This window comes from Neomonachus schauinslandi, chromosome 14 (genome assembly GCF_002201575.2).
Source record: "Neomonachus schauinslandi chromosome 14, ASM220157v2, whole genome shotgun sequence".
Lineage (NCBI taxonomy): Eukaryota > Metazoa > Chordata > Mammalia > Carnivora > Phocidae > Neomonachus > Neomonachus schauinslandi.
In genome coordinates this window covers 44289605-44314929 of record NC_058416.1, presented here as the reverse complement: position 1 = coordinate 44314929, position 25325 = coordinate 44289605, and the positions used below count along the sequence as shown (strand labels likewise).

Sequence of the window (25325 nt, the reverse complement as noted above, 5' to 3'; positions counted from 1 at the left end):
AACCTCATATTCAGTGTACATGTTCTTATATTGTGCTTATAAGATTGATTACAATATTAAAGGCTTAATTTAGTGGTACAGGCAATCTAATGAAACAGGATCTTTCCCGTCACCCCATGATTTTCTTTTGAATCATTTTTGGTTTTGGTAGTAAAGCACGTTTCACCTGTTGAAACTTGGCATAAGCATCATACTCAGAGACTAGGCCTAGAGCTTTGATGGGAAATCAGTTAAAAAAAAATAGCATTTCACCGATCCTTTTCCTCAGGGTTTGAGAGCTCCATGCATTATAAATAGCACACTGAGCCAAACAGGGCTCACACTCAAGTGAGAGAACACAAATATGACCACAATGCACTTTTCTCAAAGTAATTCCTCTGGCCACGGTGAGAAAACTAATCGTGTTGTTTACCATCATCTTTGCCTAACAGAGAATACAAAGATAGGAGAGGCTGGACAGTTTCCTAAGACTGTGTGGCAATTTGTTGTTAAAACTGAAATAGGGTTACCTTTCATGAATGAATCAGCTTTTTTCCCCCTTCAGCTCAACCTTTCAGAAATGCAATTATCAATAACCTCCATTTTACATACTGGTATTCTGATACAAAAGTGATCACAGTGAAGCTCAGGTTCTTTGCTGTCTAACATTTTATTGCTGGATTTGAGTTTATCACAATATTTTTTAAAAATTTTATTTTATTATGTTATGTTAATCTCCATACATCATTAATTTTTGCTGTAGTGTTCCATGATTCATTGTTTGCATATAACACCCAGTGCTCCATGCAGAACGTGCCCTCTTTTTTTTTATTTTTTAAATTTTTTATTGTTATGTTAATTACCATACATTACATCATTAGTTTTTGATGTAGTGTTCCATGATTCATTGTTTGGAGCACCCAGTGCTCCATGCAGAACATGCCCTCTTTAATACCCATCACCAGGCTAACCCATCCTCCCACCCCCCTCCCCTCTAGAACCCTGTTTGTTTCTCAGAGTCCATAGTCTCTCATGGTTCGTCTCCCCCTCCGATTTCCCCCCCTTCATTTCTCCCTTCCTACTATCCTCTTTTTTTTTTTTTTTAACATATAATGTATTATTTGTTTCAGAGGTACAGGTCTGCGATTCATCAGTCTTACACAATTCACAGCGCTCACCATAGCACATACCCTCCCCAGTGTCCATCACCCAGCCACCCCATCCCTCCCACCCCCCACCACTCCAGCAACTCTCAGTTTGTTTCCTGAGATTAAGAATTCCTCATATCAGTGAGATTATATGATATATGTCTTTCTCTGATTGACTTATTTCGCTCAGCATAATACCCTCTAGTTCCATCCACGTCATTGCAAATGGCAAGATTTCGTTCCTTTTAATGGCTACATAATATTCCTTTGTATATATACACCACATCTTCTTTATCCATTCATCTGTTGATGGACATGTAGGCTCTTTCCATAGTTTGGTTATTGTGGACATTGCTGCTATAAACATTGGGGTGCATGTACCCCTTCAGATCACTACATTTGTATCTTTGGGGTAAATACCCAGTAGTGCAATTGCTGGGTCATAGGGTAGCTCTATTTTCAAATTTTTGAGGAACCTCCATCCTGTTTTCCAGAGCAGCTGCACCAGCTTGCATTCCCACCAACACTGTAGGAGGGTTCCCCTTTCTCTGCATTCTCGCCAACATCTGTTGCTTCCTGACTTGTTCATTTTAGCCATTCTGACTGGTGTGAGGTGGTATCTCACTGAGGTTTTGATTTGGATTTTCCTGATGCTGAGCAATGTTGAGCACTTTTTCATGTGTCTGTTGGCCATTTGGATGTCTTCTTTAGAAAAATGTTTGTTCATGTCATCTGCCCATTTCTTGATTGGATTTTTTGTTCTTTGGGTGTTGAGTTTGATAATGATAAGTTCTTTATAGATTTTGGATACTAGCCCTTTATCTGATACGTCATTTGCAAATATCTTCTCCCATTCTGTTGATTGTTTTTTGGTTCTGTTGACTGTTTCCTTTGCTGTACAAAAGCTTTTTATCTTGATGAAGTCCCAATAGTTCATTTTTGCCCTTGCTTCCCTTGCCTTTGGCGATGTTTCTAGGAAGAAGCTGCTGCGGCTGAGGTTGAAGAGGTTGCTGCCTCTGTTCTCCTCTAGGATTTTGATGGACTCCTGTCTCACACTGAGGTCTTTCAACCATTTTGAGTCTATTTTTGTGTGGGGTGTAAGGAAATGGTCCAGTTTCATTCTTCTGCATGTGGCTGTCCAATTTTCCCAACACCATTTGTTGAAGAGACTGTCTTTTTTCCATTGGACATTCTTTCCTGCTTTGTCAAAGATTAGGTGACCATAGAGTTGAGGGTCCATTTTTGGGCTCCCTATTCTGTTCCGTTGATCTCTGTGTCTGTTTTTATCACAATATTTTATTTCTTTTGAAATATTAATTTGGTCTAACCTTACCTTCTTTTTTTTTTTTTAAGATCAGTATGTAACTTTCTTTTATTTTTTTTTAAATTTTATTTTATTATGTTATGTTAGTCACCATAGAATACATCATTAGTCTTATATGACAACCTTACCTTCTTTTCTGTTTTCTTCTAAAATTACTTGGATGCATAATTATTAAATTAGTAATAACCACAATAAAATCTAGTGTGTACTGAATCCTTATTAAATATCAGACATGTGCTGGCATTTTATGTGAATCTTATCTAATTTAGCACCAGACTGGTTATGATGAGCACTGGATGTTATATGTAAGTGATGAATCACTAAATTTTACTCCTGAAACCAATATTACATGATATGTTAACTCACTAGAATTTATTTATTTATTTATTTTAAAGATTTTATATATTTGACAGAGAGAGACACAGCGAGAGAGAGAACACAAGCAGGGGGAGTGGGAAAGGGAGAAGCAGGCTTCCCACCAAGCAGGGAGCCCGATGTGGGACTCGATCCCAGGACCCTGGGATCGTGACCTGAGCCGAAGGCAGAGGCTTAACAACTGAGCCACCCTGGTGCCCCAATTCACTAGAATTTAAACAAAAATTTGAAAGAGGAAAAAAAATTAATACCAGAAGAATCGCATGGGAATATGACCTGGATTTCTGCATATGGAATATAACTACATATTTCAAGTTCTGCACTTTTTTTTACATAAACCATGCCCATAATCATCTGTATTTTCTATTTTTGGTTCCACTGAAGTGTATTGAGAACTTAAAGATACAAAACAAAATCCTTTTAGATTTGAGTCTTTTCCTAATATTTAACCATTATATTTTCACACCTTATTCTATAGCATTTTATTTTTAATGGCTCAACATCACTGAGTCTTCCCAAAGCATTTTTATAGAAATAGCAATTCTTTTATGTGCCCATATGTCCTTGGTTTACATATTTTATAATTGAATTGAATAATTATACGAACAAGTATAATTGGCATAGCAGGTTTGGGAACAAACACAATTGACTCTTGGTCCACATATATCTCCACAGGTGGGGTCAGAAGTTGACAGGTAGGCCCTGGTGTTTAGCTGGCTGTGAGCATTGGTCAGTAGGTCACAACTAGAGAAGGGAGAGCGTTGCTTAACTAGGCAAATCATTTAAGAGAGGGCTGGTTAAAAAAAAAAAAAAAGCTTCTGTTGTATTTGATACTTTAACTGTGTATGCATTACTTTGATAAAATTAAAAAATACATATTTTTTTAAATGGAGAGAGAAGGAGAAAGAGACATTGAGTTTAGGTTATCTTGCCCAAGATTACAAAACTAGAAGTAGAACATGGATTTGGCTTTGCCTGCCTCCCAATCTACCCCTCCAGTATTCTTTCCTTCTATCCCATGAGCCTTAGGACAGAGAAGGCTGTGGGGTGGGTGGTCTGCTGCCACCCAGAAAGGGGCTTGAGATAGCTCAAGAGTGGTCATCAAAAGAACATACTAGCAGGAGAGAGAAGACAGAAAGTGATGAAATAGTCTTAGAAATTTGCAAATAAGAACTCTGCGATTTTGGTTTCATTAAGTTGACCCAAGTATTTCTTGACTTTGGGTCTCACTGGTTCAAAACAAAAGGGGCTTCTGCAAACAAATTTGGCAAACTGACACTGCCAAATATTTTCAGAATGGGTTCTTGCAACTCTGAAATTGAAGAAACTTTGAAAGGGCATCCCTCCTGTCCAGCAAACAATAAGCAACACAGAAGAACCTCTGACCCAATGGTACCATGGGGAGCCAGGCGTGGGAGCAAGCTTGGTGGACATCTGTGATGACAAATAGCAATAACATTGAAGGCATTTGAACCTCACCATCCACTTCCTTCTAATCCTTGGGTCTTAAACAGGTTCTATTTCCATCAAGTCCTTCTTTGAGTAAGACTAAAAGCACCAGTTTTGAAGAACTTCCCAGCCTCCTAGAAAGGATGATCTTCTAATAGCTGTTTTAAAATGCCTTGGAATGGATTATTATGTTTTTCCATTAAGTATTAATGATTTCAGTTTATGTTAAACGCTTTCTATGTTTCTTTCCTTGGCATTTTCCAAATTATTTTCTTTGAGAAGCAAATTAGATTTCTATGTCTTTATAAGGAATTCATAAAAAAGGTTAAGATCTCAAATGGGTATCCCTTCAATAAAATTATGTTAAATTGTGCAAGATGTTCATACATGGGACATCAGTTTTATATACTTTCAAAAATAGCTCTTTCGTTTTTAAATGATCTGGTTTCAAAAAATAATTATTGCAATCATTTGGCTATAAATGTGGTTGAGATTTAAAGCCTCCTTCATTTAAAGCAGTTCTCATTTCAATATGTTTTTGGAAGCATTATTATAAATAATGGATTAATTATTTAGTTAACATGAATACAAATGTAAAGACCATATGAGCAAGCCCATTTATTTCATTTTCTAAAGATTGCAAAATCAGTTAACTAATTTTTAGTTAGTTAACAAAATTAACTGAAAGGAAATACAAATGAAAAAGAGAAACAGGGCAAGATCTGGTGCCATTGTGTATATTGGGTGCTCTTTACACAGAGCTGCATTCCCTCACTGAAGCAACCTCTGTACTCTGCTGGCTATAGACCCTAGACCGTATCCAGTGAGGTGCTGAGAAGACTAAGCCCAAGCAGCAGCCTCTGAAGTCAGAACAGCTCTGAAAAGGGGCAGGTCTGATTCTATAGCCTTCTCTAGGGACACCAATGAAGCAAGCCTCCCTAATTCTCTCATCTACAAAATGTCTTAATGTCCATTTCAGCTTTGAGATTCTAGCAAATGGGGCAAAAATAAGTAAGTAAGTATATAACTAAATAGGTTTTCATTATCATGCAGTCCCCATGTTTTTCCTATTTACGTTGTATTTTTCCTATTCATGTTCCTATTTTTGTTTGTATTGCTTCCTTCGAGAAGCAGATTCGAAGACAAAGCGCAAGCTGACACCCTGCAACCTCCCCCCAATCCCCCCTCTTGGGTGGGACCTGTGTGACATTATTCTTCCAGGAATCTCCCAACTATCTTAATGTTAATACCTTGCTAGTGGGGAAAACAACCTTAACTTGACAATGGCAGTATCTTGTAGGTATCTTGTAGGTTGGTCCTTTTTAGCATATGAAAGTTCTTTTGAAACTTCCTTTTCCTTACTTTCCCCAGCTCCCGAGTATATAATCACCACTCCTCAAGACCCTGGTGCAGCCGCTCTTTCTGCTCATGGGTCCTGTCCTGTGCTTTAATAAACCACCATTTTGCACCAAGAAAAAAAAAAAAAAAAGAAGCAAATTCGAAAGGTATTAAGATTTCTATGACTTCATAAGAAATTTATAAAAATGTTCGAGATCTCAAGTGGCTATCCCTTCAATAAAATTATGGTGAATTGTGCAAAGTTGCCAAGTGCTGGAACCAAACTAGGGGGTCTGACGATGGGGTCCATGCTCCTAACCCTTACACCACATTATCTGTAGAAGCTTCTGTTGTTATATAAATACTCCCCGGTCACCTGGCCCTGCCCCATGCAAGCTCACTAAGGGAAAGCACTTTGTCTCTGTCCTGTCTGTCCTCTGACTAACGCACACAGACACCCCGTAGGAGCAATGTATGAGGTACGGGAATCGAGGTTAGCAGTGAAAACAATGGGCAAACCTCGGAAATTGTCTGCCCTGCTTAAAACACACTGAGACACACCCCTTTCTTCTTGATCTTTTCTATACTATGTGAAAAATGCTGGCTGCATATTTCACAGATTAAAAAGTGGGCAATATCAATAATAAAAATAGCTTCTACAATTCCACATTTCAGAATATGAGCCAGACAATGAAGAAAGATCTTCCAGTGCTAAACTCTCCCTCGCCTACTTTCTTCCTTCTTTTCTTCCTTCCTTTGTCACTGTCTCAACAAACACTTGTTTTAGTCCCACTACATGGAAATAAACCTCTGGGTGTCTGTTATTAACGTTTCCATCCTAGGTGCTAAAGGACAGAGGCAAATAATATAAAGTAATATCAAAGGCAATAAAAAAGATTGCTAAAATTTATTGTGAAACTACCATGAGCTAAGTCTTAGGCCCAGGGCTTGACAGGTATTACCTCACTCAATCCTCATTATAACTCTATGAGATAATACTAGTATTATCTCCATTTGACAAATAAGGGGAGTAAGTTGAGGGAGGCTGAGGTCATATGACTCCTAAGGGACAGAGCAGGGACTCCAGCCCTGGGAGTCTGAGACTACGGCTGGAAATCTTAATCTTTACACCCCATTCTCTCCAGAAGGAGATTCAGCCACGAGGCATACAGAGGGCATATGAGATTGGTTTCATTTCCTTTGAAAAAAGTCTTATAAATAGTATTAGAGCACAACAGGAATGCTTCCAATATCCTCACAGACTGCACCCAAAAGCAGATGTGTGACTTTTAATAAGCTACTGTCTCATGGCTTCATTTAATCTGTTTGTAAGATGAAAATTAGCACCAAATAATCTCCAGGGTTCCTCCCAGACACAGACCTTCCATTACTCTAAAGAGGCCGCTGAGTGGGGCAGGGAGTGATCACCGATTTTGGAGCCAGAAGAACTGGGTTTATTTGGATGGCCAGCACCCTCCTTGCAGCCCGGTCATGGGGTCTGCCTCTGTCATTTCCTGAATGTCTTCTGCTGACCTCAATGGAAGATAATTGCTCAACCTGAATATCATCTGCAAATACCATGATCAACCCTCTTGGGGTGCCTGGGTGGCTCAGTCATTAAGCGTCTGCCTTCGGCTCAGGTCATGATCTCAGGGTCCTGGGATCGAGTCCTGCATCGGGCTCCCTGCTCGGCCAGAAGCCTGCTTCTCCCTCTCCCACTCCCTCTGCTTGTGTTCCCTCTCTCGCTGTCTCTCTCTGTCAAATAAATATTTAAAAACAAAACAATAACAAAAAAACAATGTTATACTGCAGGATTCTAGAGCATATTCATCCTGCTTGACTGAAACTTTTATGCTTATTGATTAGTGACTCCCTATTTTTCCCCTTCCCCTACTGCCTGGTAACCACCATTCCACTCTTTGATTCTATGACCTTGACTATTTTAGATACCTCATGTCAGTGGAATCATACAATATATGTCTTTTTGGGTCTGGCTTATTTCACTTAGCATAACGTCCTCAAGGTTCATCTATATTACTGTATGTTCTAGAATTTCCTTTTTTTTAAAGGCTGAATAGTATTCCATTGTATGTATATATCACATTTTCTTTATCTGCTCATCTTTCAATGGACATTTAAATTGTTTCCACATCTTGGTTATTGTGAATAGTGCTGCAGTGAACACAGGAGTGCAAATATCTCTTCTAGATCCTGATTTCAATTCTTTTGGATAAATACCCGAAAGTGGGATATGCTGTTCTATGGTCATAGGTTTCTCTCTTTGGATATGAGATGTACACCCATGTCCAATAGATATCCAAGAAGTGTCTTTGCTTAGGTAGGTAATAGTCATCTCAAATTTAACGTATCTAAAATAGAAATCTCCTTTTATCTCCAAATTGGCCCTCTCATGTTTGGCCACATCCCAGCTAATAGTATTAGTACCAACTTGCTCCAAGACAAAAACCTAGAGCCATCCTTTATCCCTGTCTTAGCCACCCACGTCCATTTCTACCTCAAAAATACATCCTAAGTCTGATGATGTATCATTATTTCCACTGAAACTACCCTACTCTAGACCACTTCATTTTTCTCCGGGCTCACTGTAACAGCTCTATAAAGGTTCTCTGGACCTTTATTTTTTCCCCTCTAGAACCCCTCCCAAGCCAGAGTGCTTAAAAAAAATCTCATTTCCTTGCATAAAACTCTTCACTACAGTCTACATGTCTCCACATAAGCTGGACACTGCCTACATATGCACCCTTGTTCACTCTGCTCCAGTCATGCTGACTTTCTTTTCGGTTCTTCAATCCACAGGCTTGTCCTGCCTCAGGGCCTTTATACGTGCCATTCCCTCTTCTGTCAGGTTTGCTCATGACTGGTTCCTTCACATCATTCTTGATTCAGTTCAAATACCAGCTCCTCAGAGAGATCTTCCCTTACCATTCTAGCTAAAGTGGTATCCCAGTATTTAAACTTATCTTTTCTCATGGATAAAGACCAACTGAAAAAAAAAAACAAAAACAAAGAAAAATATGAGCCTACTGAAGCAGATTATTTATAATTAGAAAAACCAGTTAAGAAGTTTAAAATAAAAATGTGCAGAATTCATGGGCAGAATTCAAGAGTGCATATACTTAATGGCAGTGTCTCAGCATATATGATGTAATTGTGAATGCAGGTTGAGTACACACAGTGGATGATTCAAGTTGGTGAAAAAGGGCAAGAAGCAGCATCAGTTATTCTGAAGGGCATAGAGGAAGTAGGAATCCCCGTTTGTAGGTAAGTTCCCAAAGCTGAAGAAGACTAGCCTTCATTTCTTCTTTCTCTCCAGTTTCAGGGATGAAAGAAGAGGGAAGAAATCCTTCTTCCTTCATCTGCTTGCCTGAAGCGTCTGGAAAACAGGATCTGACTGCCCAACCCAACAACCACTTCTGGAAATATGATGTGACTAGAATTGCGTTATAGGGTTTCAACAGGAGGAAAAACAAAGGCACATTTGCCGTGCCTTCCAACATTTTATTATGAAAATTTTCAAACATACAGAACAATGAAAAAGCTTCATTTCTTAAGATCATATTTCTCCCTACTTCAGATGGAGTCCTGTGGTCTCAGAACTCCCCAACTGCTGGGTGGGACCAGTATTTTCTAAACCTTGAATTGCCTGAGCAAAGGTCTGGACCATTGTGTGATCAGTTTTGACATTTTGGTTACCTTGTTAGTGTCATTATACCTAGAGTTAGTTAGTCAATGTCTCCTGCTATATAGAACTTGACTGTTTATTTTAATTAATTTATTTTAAATTTTATTTTACTGTGGTAAGAATAATTCACATGAGTCTACCCTTTTAACAAATGTTTAAGTGTACAATACAGTAGTATTGTTTAGGATGGGTACAATATTGCACAGCTGATCTCTAGAATTTACCAGGGGCTGGCGGGTGGTGGGGGGGAGTGGGGAGTTGATAAACAGCTGCTTTGTTTTTGCTGGTTTACGAAGCTCTATTTCACCTTTAAGGTTTTCCATCCCAGCGCTCTGAAGAAGATCTACATGCTTCAGGGATGCATTTGTTGTCTGTCCTTTAGATAGGGCTTTTTAAAGAGTACTGATTAGGGTGTCATTTTGAGCACTAAACTATACTGTATTATACTACTTATGCAAGTTCTGAAGTCGAATGTCAAAAAAAAAAAATCTAAATTAGCAACATCTTAGCCTTGGTGTTTACATTTCTATCAGTAACGATGAACTAAAAGTTCAATCATGTCTGCCATCTTATAGGCAAATCTTCTGTTTTTCACCCAGAACAAAGATCTTCCTTTGACATTATTTCATGAGTGACAATGTTACAGTTGATAATTTACTAGTTGAAAGAGTATGATGCCTAAGTTACACTGTACTAGATCCTACTGTATTGATACTGGACCCAGTGTGGTAGTCTTTGGAGAGAAAAAAAAAAAAATGCAAGCTGACTCAAGGTATCTGCTTGCTCTATTTCTGCCAACAATCACTATACATTACTTAAAAACAAGAGGCAATGAAATCCATCTTTCAGGCTATTTAGTTTTTGTTTGTAAAATCTCTCAAGACTCTGACTACTGCCAACTTAAAATGCTTTCTGAAAAGGTCAGTTAAATTCAAACGTTGCAACTATAATCAGAATACTAAGAATAAGACATCACTGGTACTTGAATGTGGAACCAGGACCTAACCCAGTTGTGTTAGGAAGTTGTTACTTAAAGACTTCTGCTATAGAGTTAAAAAATATTCAATTGGTTATCTCTCTTTAGATTTTCTTCCTCATGTGGAGGAGGAAAATGATTTTTTCTTGTTTTCTCAATAAATGCCAGAAAGGTGAATTAAATTCTAGTAATGAATTTACATTTTACTTTTCAAAAAATATTCTGCACATTGGCATCAGGTTAAATAAAGAAAAAAGGTGCTAATTTTCTCATATATTCAACAATAAAAAAATATCATAATATTCCAGTTATGGAACGAATGAGTCACGAACATAAAAGCTACAGCATAGGGAATATAGTCAATGGTATTGCAATAGCGTTCTCTGGTGACAGACGGTACCTACAGTTGTGGTGAGCATAACATACACTTGTTGAATCACTATGTTGCCCACCCGGAACTAATGTAACATTGCGTGTCAACTACGCTTCAGTAGAAAAATTTAAAAATCATAATAAATTTTATAGTCATAACCTTTTATGTGTATTTTTGACCAAAGATTGTTTTAGCTAAACCACTGTAACGATTTTTAATATTGCCATTTATTAATATTAAAAAACTACCATTACACATGAATTAAGTACAAGTTACATATTTTGAATATGACACATTTATTTGAACTTTATAGAAGTAATGCTGCAAAGATGTTGTTTAAGGATACTTTGAATGCTCTAGCTTGACTTTTCACAAATGCCCTTGAAATTCCCAGGAAGTCAACGCACAGCTGTCCCACTAACACACAATGACCACTACTGTTCACTGCTGACAAGGCCTGGCTAGCGGCAAACACGGGGAAGGCATGCAAACTCTTATAGGTTCGCTTCGCAATAGAAAAAAAAAACGGAACATTCCTTGACATAGAGAAATCGTTACTCATATCCTATTATTTTCCAAAACTTAGAGGCCCCTATATCAATGGCAAATGAGTTACTGATAAATGTGTTTGATTGCAATTAAAAGAAGTGCAACAAAGGACTGCGTTAAAGGTGGGAGATAAATGTGAACAATCTCTTCTCAGTCTGATCCCCCAAATCACTTGCAAATGTTGACTCCCATTTCCACTAGCACATAGGGAAGTAGGAGAGAAATGCTGTATGCAAACAATATTCTTTCCTTGTATTCACATACATATTTTAAAAATAATAGCATAATACTGAAAATAAAGTGCAATAATGACAGAATTATAAAAAAAAATGCGTGATTTTGCTCTTTGTTTATAATGGTGCAGTGACATGGAAAAGGTAATACTCATTATCTCTTCAGGCAAATAGGCTCATTCCAGGGCAATCAAGATTCATCAATCATGGATCTAAAGGCAAAATTCAGAAAATACCATCGAATCTTCTACTTCCCCTAAACAATCAAATCGATTTTTTTTTCTATCTTTGAGATTTCTCTCCATCTCAAATATAACTTTGGTGCTTTGCCCTTGACACATAGTAGCAAATAATAAATATTCTTTTAATAGTTCCCCAATAAATGAATGAATAAATGAATGACTTCACTTCCAAATTGAATTAGGATGCAGAAATTTATATGCAGAATTAATAAGGTTTTCAGTGTAATTTATGGATAACGAAATGCTTACAGCTCTGGGGTTGGCTGGAGAGAATTCTTTGTGCTTTTTCAAAGGCACGGTCTAGGGTGTCTATCCCCTTCCTGTGTATGTTTCCATTTCTCTGAGTTTCTCCTGTCCTATCTTTGCAATTCTCTCCCGTTATTCTTAGGGACTTCTTTCCTTAGGAAACCACAGGGACATTTTCTGCGACTGATGATTTAACAAAGCCACTTGCTCCTTCGTTTTTTGAACCAATACTTCCTGAGAGTCTGCTTCTTCCAGGCCCTGTGGGAGGCACCAGAGACAGAACAGAACCACACAAGCAACTTCTGTTTTTGTTTTCACTACATTTTTTGATTTCATTAAAACCTAGCTCAGAAAGGAAGCAAATAGAACCTGCAAGGACATCAGTCTCCAAAAAGGCATTCCAGGACTAGGCATGCTGCTGATAAAGGCTCACTTTGTAGGCGCCCAGTGCTACCACAATGTCATGTATTCCATCAGTCTCTGCTGTAACACACATGTCTGCCAGCTGCGTCGTTTCTAGCATCTTATTTATCATTTTTTATATTGATTATATTTTGAAATGATAATATTTTTAATATACTGGATTAAATAGCATATTATAAACTTAGTCTCATCGATTTCTTTTTAGTTTTTAAAAGGTGGCTACTCAAAAATTTAAATTTACATGTATGCTGTGCATTATATTTCTACTGGATTGCTGATCTAGAGGAAGGCAAGAGAGAGAGGAAAAAAAAAAACCCAAATAAGCAAACAAATAAATTATTATGAAATTGAATGTGGTGTTTTGTTTGTCTCAATGCATCAATGAAACACAGAGCTGTATGTTTTCAGAGAAGGCATGGGTAGAATTGCATTTCAGGGATCTTTTTGAGGAGGAAAGGACCACATCCGGCTGAGAAATACGGGTTGTTCCTGTGCAGTAAGAAATGTATTAGAGATTTACAGTCATGCTAATAACTAGGGCATAGTGAAGATGTGTAAGCAAATACAGACAAGCAAGCAGAGATAGCATTCAAGAGACATTCTGAGAGGATTCTAATAAGGCAAAGATGTTCAAGGTATGGACCATCAGAACCATCCTCTCCTATAAATGGTTCCAATGGAAGCCAAGACAGCGATGATCACATCGAACAAAATTTAAATATGTTATCTGGAATCAATAATGTATGAATTCATGGCTATTCATTAGCCCCTCAGTATGAATTAGTTGGCCAGGTTACGCAGCTGCTTCTGAGTCCCCTGGTGCTGATATTTCTCACACTGTGTCACACCCCCCCCCTTCTCCAACTAAGGCTCCGCCCCTCTCAGAATTCCTCCACTCAAGTCATGACCTCATTTCTGGGGGAAGCAGTCTTTAGGGGCTTTTTGTTTCCATACAGTCTCATGGCTTCTCTCCCGCCCTGCCAATCCTCTTATCTGGGAATTTGCAGTGAAATAATAGGACAGTTTATATGATCGATTTCTGTATTGCTCAGCTCAAATGACTTACACTCACTTTAGAAGGTTTTCAGTTACACCGTGTACAAGTATATCATTTACAGTTGAATAAAATGTTTGCGGTCATTTCTATGAAAAAAAAAAAGTTGGGCATCTGTTCCTTGGTTAGAAATACAAGTTCATTGTTTTCTCTGCGGGAAAAGCAGGCATGACTTAAGACTCCTTTCACAAGAAAGCTTAAGGATCAGCTATATTCAATTTCTGGGGACATTTTTAATCCTTTGTTAGTATAAGTGTCATTTTTAACTAATCAAAATACGCACTTACCGGGAATGCTTCATTCCCAAATTGTGTCAGATTGAAGTGCAATTACTATGACATTGACCGATATATACACATAGAATGCCCATGGATGCAGCTTCCACAGAACATTCAAACCAGCATGAGCCTAACTTTGTGGGGACCTGCCTTGGTCTGTGCTGCCTAAATGAGATCTATCAGATAGCTCCTGGAAAGTCCATTTGTACTTGTGTTACTTTCCATTCTAATTGAGAATTCTTTGTGGCTTTTTTTTTTTTAACAGAATATTTAATTTAAGATGAAAGCCTGAAGTAATTTTTGGCTAACAAAATTAGCAAAGTCGGGAAGAATGAAGCGGGGGAAATCGGAGGGGTAGACGAACCATGAGAGACGATGGACTCTGAAAAACAAACTGAGGGTTCTAGAGGGGAGGGGGGTGGGAGGATGGGTTAGCCTGGTGATGGGTATTGAGGAGGGCACATTCTGCATGGAGCACTGGGTGTTATGCACAAACAATGAATCATGGAACACTTCATCTAAAACTAATGATGTAATGTATGGGGATTAACATAAGAATAAAAAAAAATTAGCAAAGTCTTCTTCATTTCCTCACCCGAATGAAAGGAACACATAGATGTTGTGCAAGAATCAACTCAGGTAAGTTTCTCTTTTTCAGTTATACAAGGAAGCACAGGGCTTTAAGGTGAAGTCTATTATGATGCCCCTAAAGATAAGAGTTCTCCCCCGCCACCTAAAGAAACCATGTTTCAAGTTTCTACTGTGTGCAAATAAACCTTGCCTTGGATGCTATAATAGCAATCCAAATTCAACAGGTGGAGACAATTTCGGGGTACGTTTTCACATTTGTACTCTGACTGTGTGGTTAGACATGATGATTTCTCCTCCATTAGCGACTAACCATTTCAGATTTGTTTAGTTTGCATCAAGGCACCGTTTTAAATGCAGTGTTATACAATGGAATTTAAGGTATTTTCGAAATAATGTGGCACAGCTGTGTTGTTATTCACTCCCTATCATAAATCCGACTGGCTGGAAAATGAAGTTTGTTTAAAAATAACCTCTTCAGGACTTCTTTTAATGAACAGCCTGCATGCAAGTCTTCCATTTTGTGGGTGGAAAAATGCATCTAAGATACTTTATTTCACTCAATAATAAATATTGTTGTGAAACCATAAACCCAGAGAAAATTGGTTATTTTTTTAAAATAGAATTCATTAACATAGTTCAGAGAGCCAGTTCTTCAGGAAAGCTATTTAAAAACACAAACACACCAGAGATGGATTGCCCGGGAGGCCGAAGCAGAAAATTGGTACCTTAGACCTGGAGGACAGAAAAATAGGAGACTTCATTTATACCAACCTGGTCCATCTGGGGATAGAAGATGAGGAAGGAATATTCACTTATCTTTTCAGCAAAGCCCCAGCGCCTGTGTTGGGCTGGATGTGGGTCGCAGGTCTAGAGTCAAGTCTCAACTCTTGTTCTCTGTTTGCTACCCAAGTGACCTTGGGCAGATCACACATGGGGGCAGTGGGACCTGCTTGGGCTTTGCTGTCGCACAGACCCAGATCCAGCCGCGCACTGTCCTGTGAAACAACCGGCTCTCAGGGAACAAACAAAAAAACATCAACCAACGCCGGTTTGTAATGTTTGCCAATTTCTATGGTGTAAATGCTCCCACCACAGCCAATTTAAGCTATGTACATGACCTCACCGGATGCTGAACTGGGAAGAAAAGTGCACCCCCATTCTTTCCAAATGACCTCCCAGGTAGTACCAGCTGGTTCCAGCAAGCCACTGCCTGGATTCCATTTCTGGCTCCACCAGTTAATATGCGAGGCCTAATGCGAGTGAATTGACTTTCCTACATCTCAGTTTCCTAACTTTTAAAATGTTGACCATACACAAACCTTACAAGCTCATTTGGACGGTCAAATAGAAGGTACTGAGCCCAGAGCCAGAAATACCAGGTCTTCGATAAACGTCAATTCCCTGACCCGATGATTTCATGATTATGTCTCTGTTTGTCTCTGTCTCCTCGCCTTCCCCTTGACAGACAGACTCTCTGGGAGAACAAGTCTGCATTTGTGCTCATTTGTTTATACCTCCCTCATTCAGCCCATTGCTATCTACATTTCATTTAAAGAACTCCTGAAAAATCATTTCTCAGTGGTGAAATTTTTCCTCTAATTCCAACGGACATTTTTTGGTGCTTATTTTATTTGATTCCTTTGTGGCATTTGTCATCCTTGACCAATCCCTCCTTCTTGTGAAGCAAGATGTACCATGCATCTCATTTCTTAGGCTGGAAACCGAGGAGTCATCCTCCTTTACCTCCTGTAGCCAATCGAACAGGCCAATTCTGTTTTGTAAATATATCTTCATTCCGGTTCCCTAGCTCCCTCTCTAATGCCACTGTCTTAGTGAAGACCCCCTGGACCTTCGTCTTTTCATTCTTAAGTGATTAAAGTGGCATACAGCCTGATTTCCCTGCCCCCACTGAATTCCTCTTCCAATCCATACTTCCTCTGGAAGGATTTCTATAAAATGCAAATATGTGGTGTAATTCCTTGCACTTCATTATCTTCCAATATCTACTGCATGAAGTCCCAACTCCATGGAATGCATAATGGCCCCTCTTGATTCTGGCTCATGCCAACTTTTATGGCCACAATGCCTGCCTTTTATCTGCTTATAACTGTGCTCTGGTCTTATTAAACCACTGACCGTACCCTCAACAGGCCAAGCTTTTTCTTGTCTTTGTCTCTCTGGACAGCCAGCCCTTTCCCTTTTTCTACCAGGTAAGCTCCAATTTCTTTAAGGATCAACTCACGTCACCCCCCACCCCGTTCCATGATGCCTTCTTTGACATCCTCATGGCACGCAGTAATTCTCTAAAGGCACTCTTCACACTGTATTATAATCATCTGTCCTTGCTTTTCTTCCCCAGCTGAAAGTGAATGAATTGAGGACATAAATGCTATATCTTATTCACCATCACATCTAAAATATCAAGCACAAAGCCTGGACCACAAAAATGTTTAGCAAACTGAATGTATCAACTTACAAATGCTTAGTCAGATTCTTTCTCTGCCCATGTTGTGACACCAAATGAGATGGGGTCAAGAGAAGAGTTTTTTTTTTTTAATTGAGATATAATTAGCATACAACATTGTATTAGTTTCAGGTGTACAGCATAATGATTTGATATTTATATACATTGCAAAATGATCACCATAAGTCTAGTTAACATCTGTCACCACACATAGTTACAATTCTTTTCCTTTTTTTCTTATGATGAGAAATTTTAAGATCTACTCTGTTAGCAACTTTCAAATACACAATACAGGATTATTGAATGACTAGAGATTTTGTAAGCTACAAGCAAATTAGGATGATATACATTTTCAGACTTGATTCTAACTGGAATAATGATTCTCATTAATTTTAAATGATGGACTTTTAAATAATGCTAATTTACTTAAATGTATTTGTCCCAACATGATTTGCCTGCTAACTTCGTAAGTTTAATGTTGGTCATCAATAATTATAACAATAACAAATTAGCTCTCCTCATGCTTATTTTTGGGGGTTTTGTTAATAGTGTATAGGAATCAAGACAAGAACCACTGCAAAAATAGTAATAGTATGGAGAAAAAATGCTATATAAGAATCCATTTGAAAATCTGCATTTAATAAATGAGTAACATATAAGAAAGTGAACATGCTATTACTATACAGATGGAAGAATTTATTATCTTTTTAACTATTTTTTTTTTATCCTGAATGACTGCATGTTAAATATGTGTTAGAAGTTTTAAAATTGAGGTGCTATTGATGCTTTAGGACATTTCAAAGAAGGGAAAAGCACAGTCAAAATTTTAGTAAGCAAGGGACTGAGCTTGCAAAGCAGATGTTCTACCATTTGCTGAATTTTCGTTAATAAATCTCACCTTTTGAGTTGAGAAAAAAATAACATTGTTCTTTAGCAGTAACTTTTTACAAATAATGCAAATGAACAAAACCTCTCCAACTTTAGGGATGATCTAATGTCATAAATGAAAAGTATGCAACTTCATTTCAAAATACTCATTATCACCTCTATCTATAACTCCATTCTCTGGCTCACTGGGACTGTTCTTTACTTAATACTTGACTAGAGTTGAAAGTGTTCTCCTTCTCTAAAAAATTTGGAACAATATATACTTAACAGATGGTGTCTCTATAGTCTACCTTAGTAAGCCTTCTAATTAATATATCTTTTTCTAAACAATGATTTATGAATCACCTTTTTCTGTGAGAATTCTTTGTATTTTTTGCTGTATTTTTTTTTAATATCAAGAGTTCCTTGATCCAAAAAAGTGGTCTTCCTTCTGATAAGTTTAAGTTCTTCAAATTAAATGGAGTTTTTATATAAAATCTGTGAAATATACCTGGTCATTTTTCCTGTTTTTCTGGTAAGGAAATTGGGTCCTTAAAAAAATCAAGGGCAAATAGGTAATTGATGATGTCGGGAACTTGCCTCTTGATATTTTGCTTCTTTATCATCATATCACCATATATTTTTAATATTCTTTACCAACCCAAATAGCCAAATTTAGCTTTGATCTTCCTGGCCATTTTATATGAATTTGAAATGGGTTTCTGAGCTCAGTATTGAGAGACATATGCTTTGAATTATTTTTCCAAAATGTCTAAGTTTACCAGGTTCTCACATATTCTCTTGTGACTTATTCCTGGCTTATCAAGAAGAGCATCATATTTGAAACTACAGCCAGGGTTGCAATCAGGGTCAAATAACTTTCTCCCCAAAAGAAGCTAATTGACTATAGGACAATATTATTCTATAGTCTTAGCCCCATTAGCTATATGCTCTCCTGAGCAACTCACCAAACTAACTTAGCTTAAGCTTTGGAACACGATTCACTCAGTTATATCATGAAATGTATACAATTTAGGATTGTGTGTGTGTGTGTGTGTGTGTGTCTGTGCGTGTTGATCCAGATACACATAGTAGAGCCATTTCAATAAAGTAATAATGGTAAGTAGAATCATAGACACAAAATTGGAAAGCCCTTAGGAATGATCAAACTCCTCATGAATCGCTTATCACCATTCCTTACAGGTGATGGCCCAATCTCTGCACACTTTTACTAACATAATCTCATTCTTTCCAATCCTGGAGAGGTTTCCTTGTTAGGAAGTTATTTCTTATCCTTAATAAAAACTTACTGGTAACTTTCATCTTGGTCCAAGATTGCATAAACAAAGAATTAACCAATCTTAACCAACCAGAAAGGGAGGGTCCTGGAAGTTCCTGTCAATGGGTAATATTTTTGTCTATAATATTTTTTTTCTATATTCTTTGGTTTCCATCATGATTCATGCAACAAGATGGAGTAGATTGAAAGGGTCAGAAACTAATACTGATCTCCCTGGCTGGGAGATGGACCTGCTGCTATAAACAAGAGGGTGTGGGAGCATGGTCTAATTCAGCAGGCAGGACATAGAATCTGAGCAGAATGAACAACAAGCGATACAAAGAAGTCCTGGCAGGACTTCAGAAGCAGGGATGCCCATGACATTCTTGACATCTAAAGATGCATATATTCAGACGAGCATCACAAACTGAAGGTAATGATATTTATGACTACGTTGGCAAAGGTTAGATCCCAATTTAGAAAACTCAGACTATCTTTACAAATACAGATTTTGTGAGGGCTGAATTTGTATTCTTTGAAAGGATGAGTCTCGAAAATTTCCCCACTAATTTGAGCACTGTCCATTAGCTATCTCCGACTTCACTTTCTCATAGAAAGTTTCTTTCACATTCTCATAAAAATCAGACACACTGACAAGCTGTGAATCAGTTGAGGGAGATTAGCTCCATTTTAATAAAAGGAGTTTCCTCATAACCCTGGTGACTAGTGTTCCCTACAAAGATCTTGTTGCCTTAAAAAGACTTTCCAATTGTTGAAAAATATTTTATCGAGCTAGAAATTCAACATAGTATCAAAGTGACTAGCACTTTGATTTGAAAAGAAAGGTCAGGATGATGAGACCTGGGAAAGAATGAGTCAAGGAACGAGAGTTCTTGTCCTGCCTTTGTCTAGCTCTTTATGTCACCTTTGGTCACACAGAATATTAGAGTCCATGAATACAGAGGGAACTTAAAGAGGCATCTGGTTTACCACTGTGGCCAGTTTAGCTTTCTTTCAAACTATAAAGTTTCTTTAAGCCAGTACCTATAAGATCATAACAACAGCATTTTAGAAACAGTATAAATAATCTTCCCCCAAGGAGAAGTTATGGAGGTAATCACATCTGTGAGGAGAACAAACATTTTCTTGCCTTCACATTTTTTTTTTTTTTTGTATTAATGACTGGGCTTTAAAAGAATGCAAACAACATTTAAGTCGTATAGGTAGTACATTGCTCAGTTGTCTGAGATGAATACTAAGGTTGGGAAGGAGAAAAGGGACAAAGGCATAGGTTGTTTACACATTTTTTGATTAATTCATATTTTTATCTTCTACTGACTCCACACATTACAAACAAACAAATTTTGTTTTGCTACCAGACAAAAAATGCAGTGAAAAAAAAGACAGTGGTCAGGAACCATGTGTCTTTTTGTTGGCAGCTCTCACATATCACAGAATAATGGTTTGGTAGATACTTGGGAGGGGTGGTGGGCACAGGTGTATATGTCAAATTTGAATTCTCTAGGATTACTGGCAATTTTAAGGCATGGGACGCTGGAGATTGCCCTTATGCAAAGATTTACTTGGTAAATGAAATTTTCTCTTACCTCAGGACTTTCAGCTAAAAGCCAAGTAATAAAAATATGGAAATTTAAAAACTTATTTTTGTATTAGTCAGCAAATATTGGCCCCTACTATGCACAATGGCACTGTGTTAAAACATCATTCACTTCTGGATATATACTAAAAGTTAGGAATAGAATAATTCTTAAAATCCCTCCAAAATGTAAAGATTCTTTTTGGTTAAGTAGTCAACACTGTCCTGAAAAACATCAACTCCACAAATGATTTTAAGAAAAATAATTAAGATTCATAGATATTTGGAAAAATAAAATGTCAACTGCTACAACCTGAATTTTTTTTTTAACAACCTGAAATTTTTAAAGTTGGTGGTTTTAAGACTTACCTTTCAATTGGTAATGATGAAAAAATCACATTCTATCTTATATTCTTTAGAACAGAATGATAGAATGAGGACATGATTGATGTGAAAGTGAAAAAGCTAAATGTATTAATTTAATTAATTTAATAACAATCAATTGTAGGACCATAAACTATTACTTTTTTAATGCGAGTTTTTGAATATTAAACTACAAATAGATTTTTTTAAAGGTGAAAGTAAAAACAGGAAATAATTGGAACTAATTAGATCAAATCTTACCTGAAGTTGTTTTTTGTTCTCTTTTCTTCTCCACTCTCCCTGAAATGAGAAATAGCAGGTCAGTTGCAGAGTGGATCCATGAGAACAAGATATAACTAAGAGGAAACTCCAGTTTATGGCAATTTCCAAACACAATCACTCTTTCAGCTGTGTCCAACATGCTTCTAGAGATGACTGGGCACAGTTGAAAGGGGTGAAAAATGCTCTCAAACCAATTTATGCAAGTCAAAAATAAATAAGGATGCATTAAATATGCTACTGGGTTTTAAAAATCTTGTTAGTAAGAGTAATTTACTCAACAATAAACTTACAAGGTACAAATCCCCACAGAATGAACTGTGGGGATAAACACCCGAATAAAATAAGACCAAGGCCTCTTATAACCTGCTTGGGAAGATAAAGGACAGACAATACAGTATGAAATGGGATGTGCCCCAAAAGGTACAAAATGTTTAAAGAATATGAGAGGATGAGTGATTATTTTAGAAATGAAGGGATGCCCACAAAGTTATGGAGAAAATGATATTTGATTTGGACCTTGAAAGATACATGTGATCTGGGAAATTTGAAATAGGGAAAGTATTGATTCTTGGCAAAAGAAATAGTATGGGCTATGTAGGACAAGGCCTTTTGAGCAAGAGCCATGTTTAAAGCTTGCTTTAGGAACTACAGTTTTGCATAGGAAGAGGGCTATTCTAGAGTTTAGATAAGAGGTAATAGACCAAGTATGGCAATGCGAGTAGGGAAGTAGGAAGGCGGAACTTATAAGGCCCAGGGATTTACAAAATGTAAAGTGTAAGGGAAAAGGAAAGGTCAAGATGAATGGTTTTATAGGTAACTTTGGACATGGTGATACAATTTGGGGAAATGGTAAAACATGATGGGGGCATGGGGACGACGAGTTCAGTTTTAGACTTAACTGAGTTTGAAGTGTTACAGGGACATGGAGTTTGGGAGAGGGATCCGAATTGAAATTACAATGCGGAAAAGGTCCGTCTTGAGAAGATGGCTGGGGCTGAGGCAGGGAATGGGAACATAAAGGCAGGCAGCACAGAGGGCTGGGCTGAGGAGAGTGACCAAGAGAACAAAAATGCTACTTCTACTTTATGATGTAGGACCACGAGAAGACAGAAGCAGCAGAGATCCACAGAGATCCACAGAGCACAGAGTCATGTGCCACAGATAATTTGAGGAAGTATGGTGGGCACCCCCAGCATCTGAATCTGCTGGGTTCACATGGTTGTGGCTATATTGAGAGAGAACAGGCTTAGCAGAGCAGGGGCGGGGAGCACAAGAGACACTATGCAAGCCTGAAGAGTAGCCAGTGGTGAGGAAGATGAGCTTGAGGAAACGCCTTCTTGCTCATGAAATTTGGCAGCATGCAAATGAAGGAGACAGGGCAACAGCCTGAGTGGGCGCAAACCCCACATTTCTGCTAGGCTATGGGCCACGTCAGCGTGGTTACAGGCTTAGATGAGAAACTGCAGGAGGGTCTTGGTGTGTGGCAACACCACTGTGGAGGTCAGAGCCTTGCTTTTGTGATGGATAAGTGTGGGCGCCCTTCTGGCCATCACGTTCTTGTCTGCTTTCAACATTTCACAGGTGGAGCAAGATACTGAGGGTTTATGCAACACATGCAAGCTGCATGCACACTTTAGCCAAGGTTTTCTACCAGCTCTTCCTGTCTTTTAAAATCTTAAGATATAAGAAGGAAAATGTACAACCTTTCTCTCATTCAGCCACCAAGAGTGTCGAATGCATCTAACTGGCATCTTGATTAATGGCACGTGCTGTTCATTTGGGTGATTTCCAGAGGTCTTGTTTTATATGATTTATTTCAATGATTTAAACAGATAAATGACATGAAGAGTCCATTTAAAGGCTTCATTCATTACCAAGTGTGATGGGGTACCTCTTCATTTAAGTTTTTTTATCAGGCAAGCCACTGTTTACTATTTGATTACAAAGTTTGGCATACTAGATGCCTCAAACATCTCTATAAATTTTAAAAAATGCTATTCAAGTCCTGAATTATAAAATGTTTAAAGACAAACATCTCTTTGGAATGTCTTTAATTTGTATAAGAATGAATCATAAATCCTGAAAGTTGACAATGAAAGTATTGGAGATCAATAATATGGTATGGGAGTGAGTCTCCAAGATGCTCCCAATGACCCTTGTTTTTTCTCCTCCTGGTAATTGTGTCCTTGTGCAGTCCGCTTCCACACTGATTAAGACTGACTTGTGTAATCAATAAGATTTTGCAAAAATGATGGAACGTGACTCCCTAGGTTGGGCCTTAAGAACCATCATGGCTTCCATCCTGCTCTCTTGGATCACTCTCTGTGAGAGAAGCCAGATAGTATGTTATGGGGACACTCAAGGAGCCCTATGGAGAGGCCCATGTGACGAGGAACCCAGGCCTCCTACCAGCTGTCAGCATCCACTTGCCAGGCACACAAGCTGTCTGTCTGCCAGCCTCAGTCAAACCTTCCAAAGGCTGTGGCTGTGGCTGACACCTTGGCTGCAATTGCATGGGAGGCCCTGCCCCAGAACCATCCGGTTAGCCATGCCAGAGAAACTGTGTGAGTTGATAAATGTTTACTGTTGGCTTCAGCTGCTAAGTTTTGGGTAAATTGTTATACAGTAATAGATCATTTTATTACGAAAGTCTAGGTTAATTTATCACTTAATACACCAACAGGGATGACAGTGTGGCAAATCAATCAGTCTCCCTGACTTTCTCTGTGTAAAGTGGGGATCAGAACCTGCTTATCTGGAATGTGGTGAGGAGTAAATAATTCCATATGCGGAGCTAGCAAGAAATGGAGGAAAACTCACACAAGATATTGGGGTTGCTGTAGTGTTTTTTCACTGAGACCTTAAACAGTCCTCTGCCCCTGTTTTACATGCAAGGGCTCTGTAAACTGTAGAGTGCTATATAAACGTTATTTATTAGTTTTATTATGCTGTTAGTTGTGTTATAGGGATCAATTTAGATTTCTATTCTTAGTTACATATACGCTAGACTGCAAATTAGAAAAATAAAAACTAGATAAATAAGACAATATGATATTGATTAAGGGACACAGACAGTGCACTGCTTAACTGGAGATGACCCTCTAGGTTTCTTGTTGAGTCACTTCATCTTGCTCCGAATGAGGGTGATCTTGTCCCTCATTCTCCCGGTGTCCCCCTTCATAGAAAGAGATGGTCCTGAGACCCATATTTCTAGCTCCAACATCTACTGAGATTTTAGACCTCCTGGAAATCTCTAAATCTGTATTTTCTACTGCACTACAACACATATCCTTAACTTAAATCATTATATTTCCCTGCAAAACTGCTCATCTTTAGAGTTGTCTTTCAGTCTCTCAAGCCCCCAAACATGAAGCCTCAGAGTCACTGGCTTCTCCCTTTCACTCAACGTCCACGCCTAATACAAACCTCAGACCACTCCATTCTCTTTCTACAGGGCCTTTGGATCTACACTTTCCTTTCTCACTGCCCCCACCCTAGTTGACAAACATGATATGAACTTTCTTCCTTGGGTTATTTCCTACACGCTCCTAACTGACTTCATTGATTTTAGGGATGGTTTTTCTGTCCTCGAGTCAGATCACTACTAAAGATTAAAATCCACTTGCCCGAATGTGAAATTTATGACCCTGGAAGATTTGGCCACAACCTACCTTCTCCACCATCCCTCAAGCATCATACATAACACTGACCAGTTATGCTAAGAATCCCACCTCCCATCCCAACTCCCTGTGCAAGCGGTTCCTGCTTCCTGGAATGTCCTGACATGTCAGTCCTGCCTATCCAAAATCTGTTCATCCTTCAGAGCTGAGTCAGATGCCAGCCCTTCTGTGAAGCATTCTGCTTTGTGCCACCCCCAACTCTCCACTCCCTGCAGAACCAACCACCCTTCTGCTATGCTCATTTACCCCTTTATTTATACCTCTGCCACAGTACTGACTCCAAAGTTTGGCTCATAATTAGTTGCAAATTTGTTCCCCCAACTGGACTGTGGCCTCCTTTAGGGCAAGGGGTGTGTGTACCCTATGGCTCTCTGTCTCCGCATGTCTCAGAGAGCCTTGAACACAAATGCTTGGGACTGAGTCAACACACCCAGAGAGTTATGAAATGCCCCAGTCCTCCTTAAAATGCTAGGGAACAGGAGGTAAATTTTAGTACTGCTAACACTGAGTGC

The 25325-nt window shown here is 38.4% G+C and overlaps 1 protein-coding gene across 1 annotated transcript in view; it reads right to left on the bottom strand.

Moving 5' to 3' along the window:
• The window catches only part of CHST9 (carbohydrate sulfotransferase 9), a 244300-nt gene that overhangs the window by 109301 nt on the left and 109674 nt on the right, over positions 1–25325 (bottom strand). Inside the window, exon 4 of the mRNA XM_021686272.2 lies at positions 21113–21151. Coding sequence (XP_021541947.2) covers positions 21113–21151 — 39 coding nt within the window. The remainder of the gene's footprint in view (positions 1–21112; positions 21152–25325) is intronic.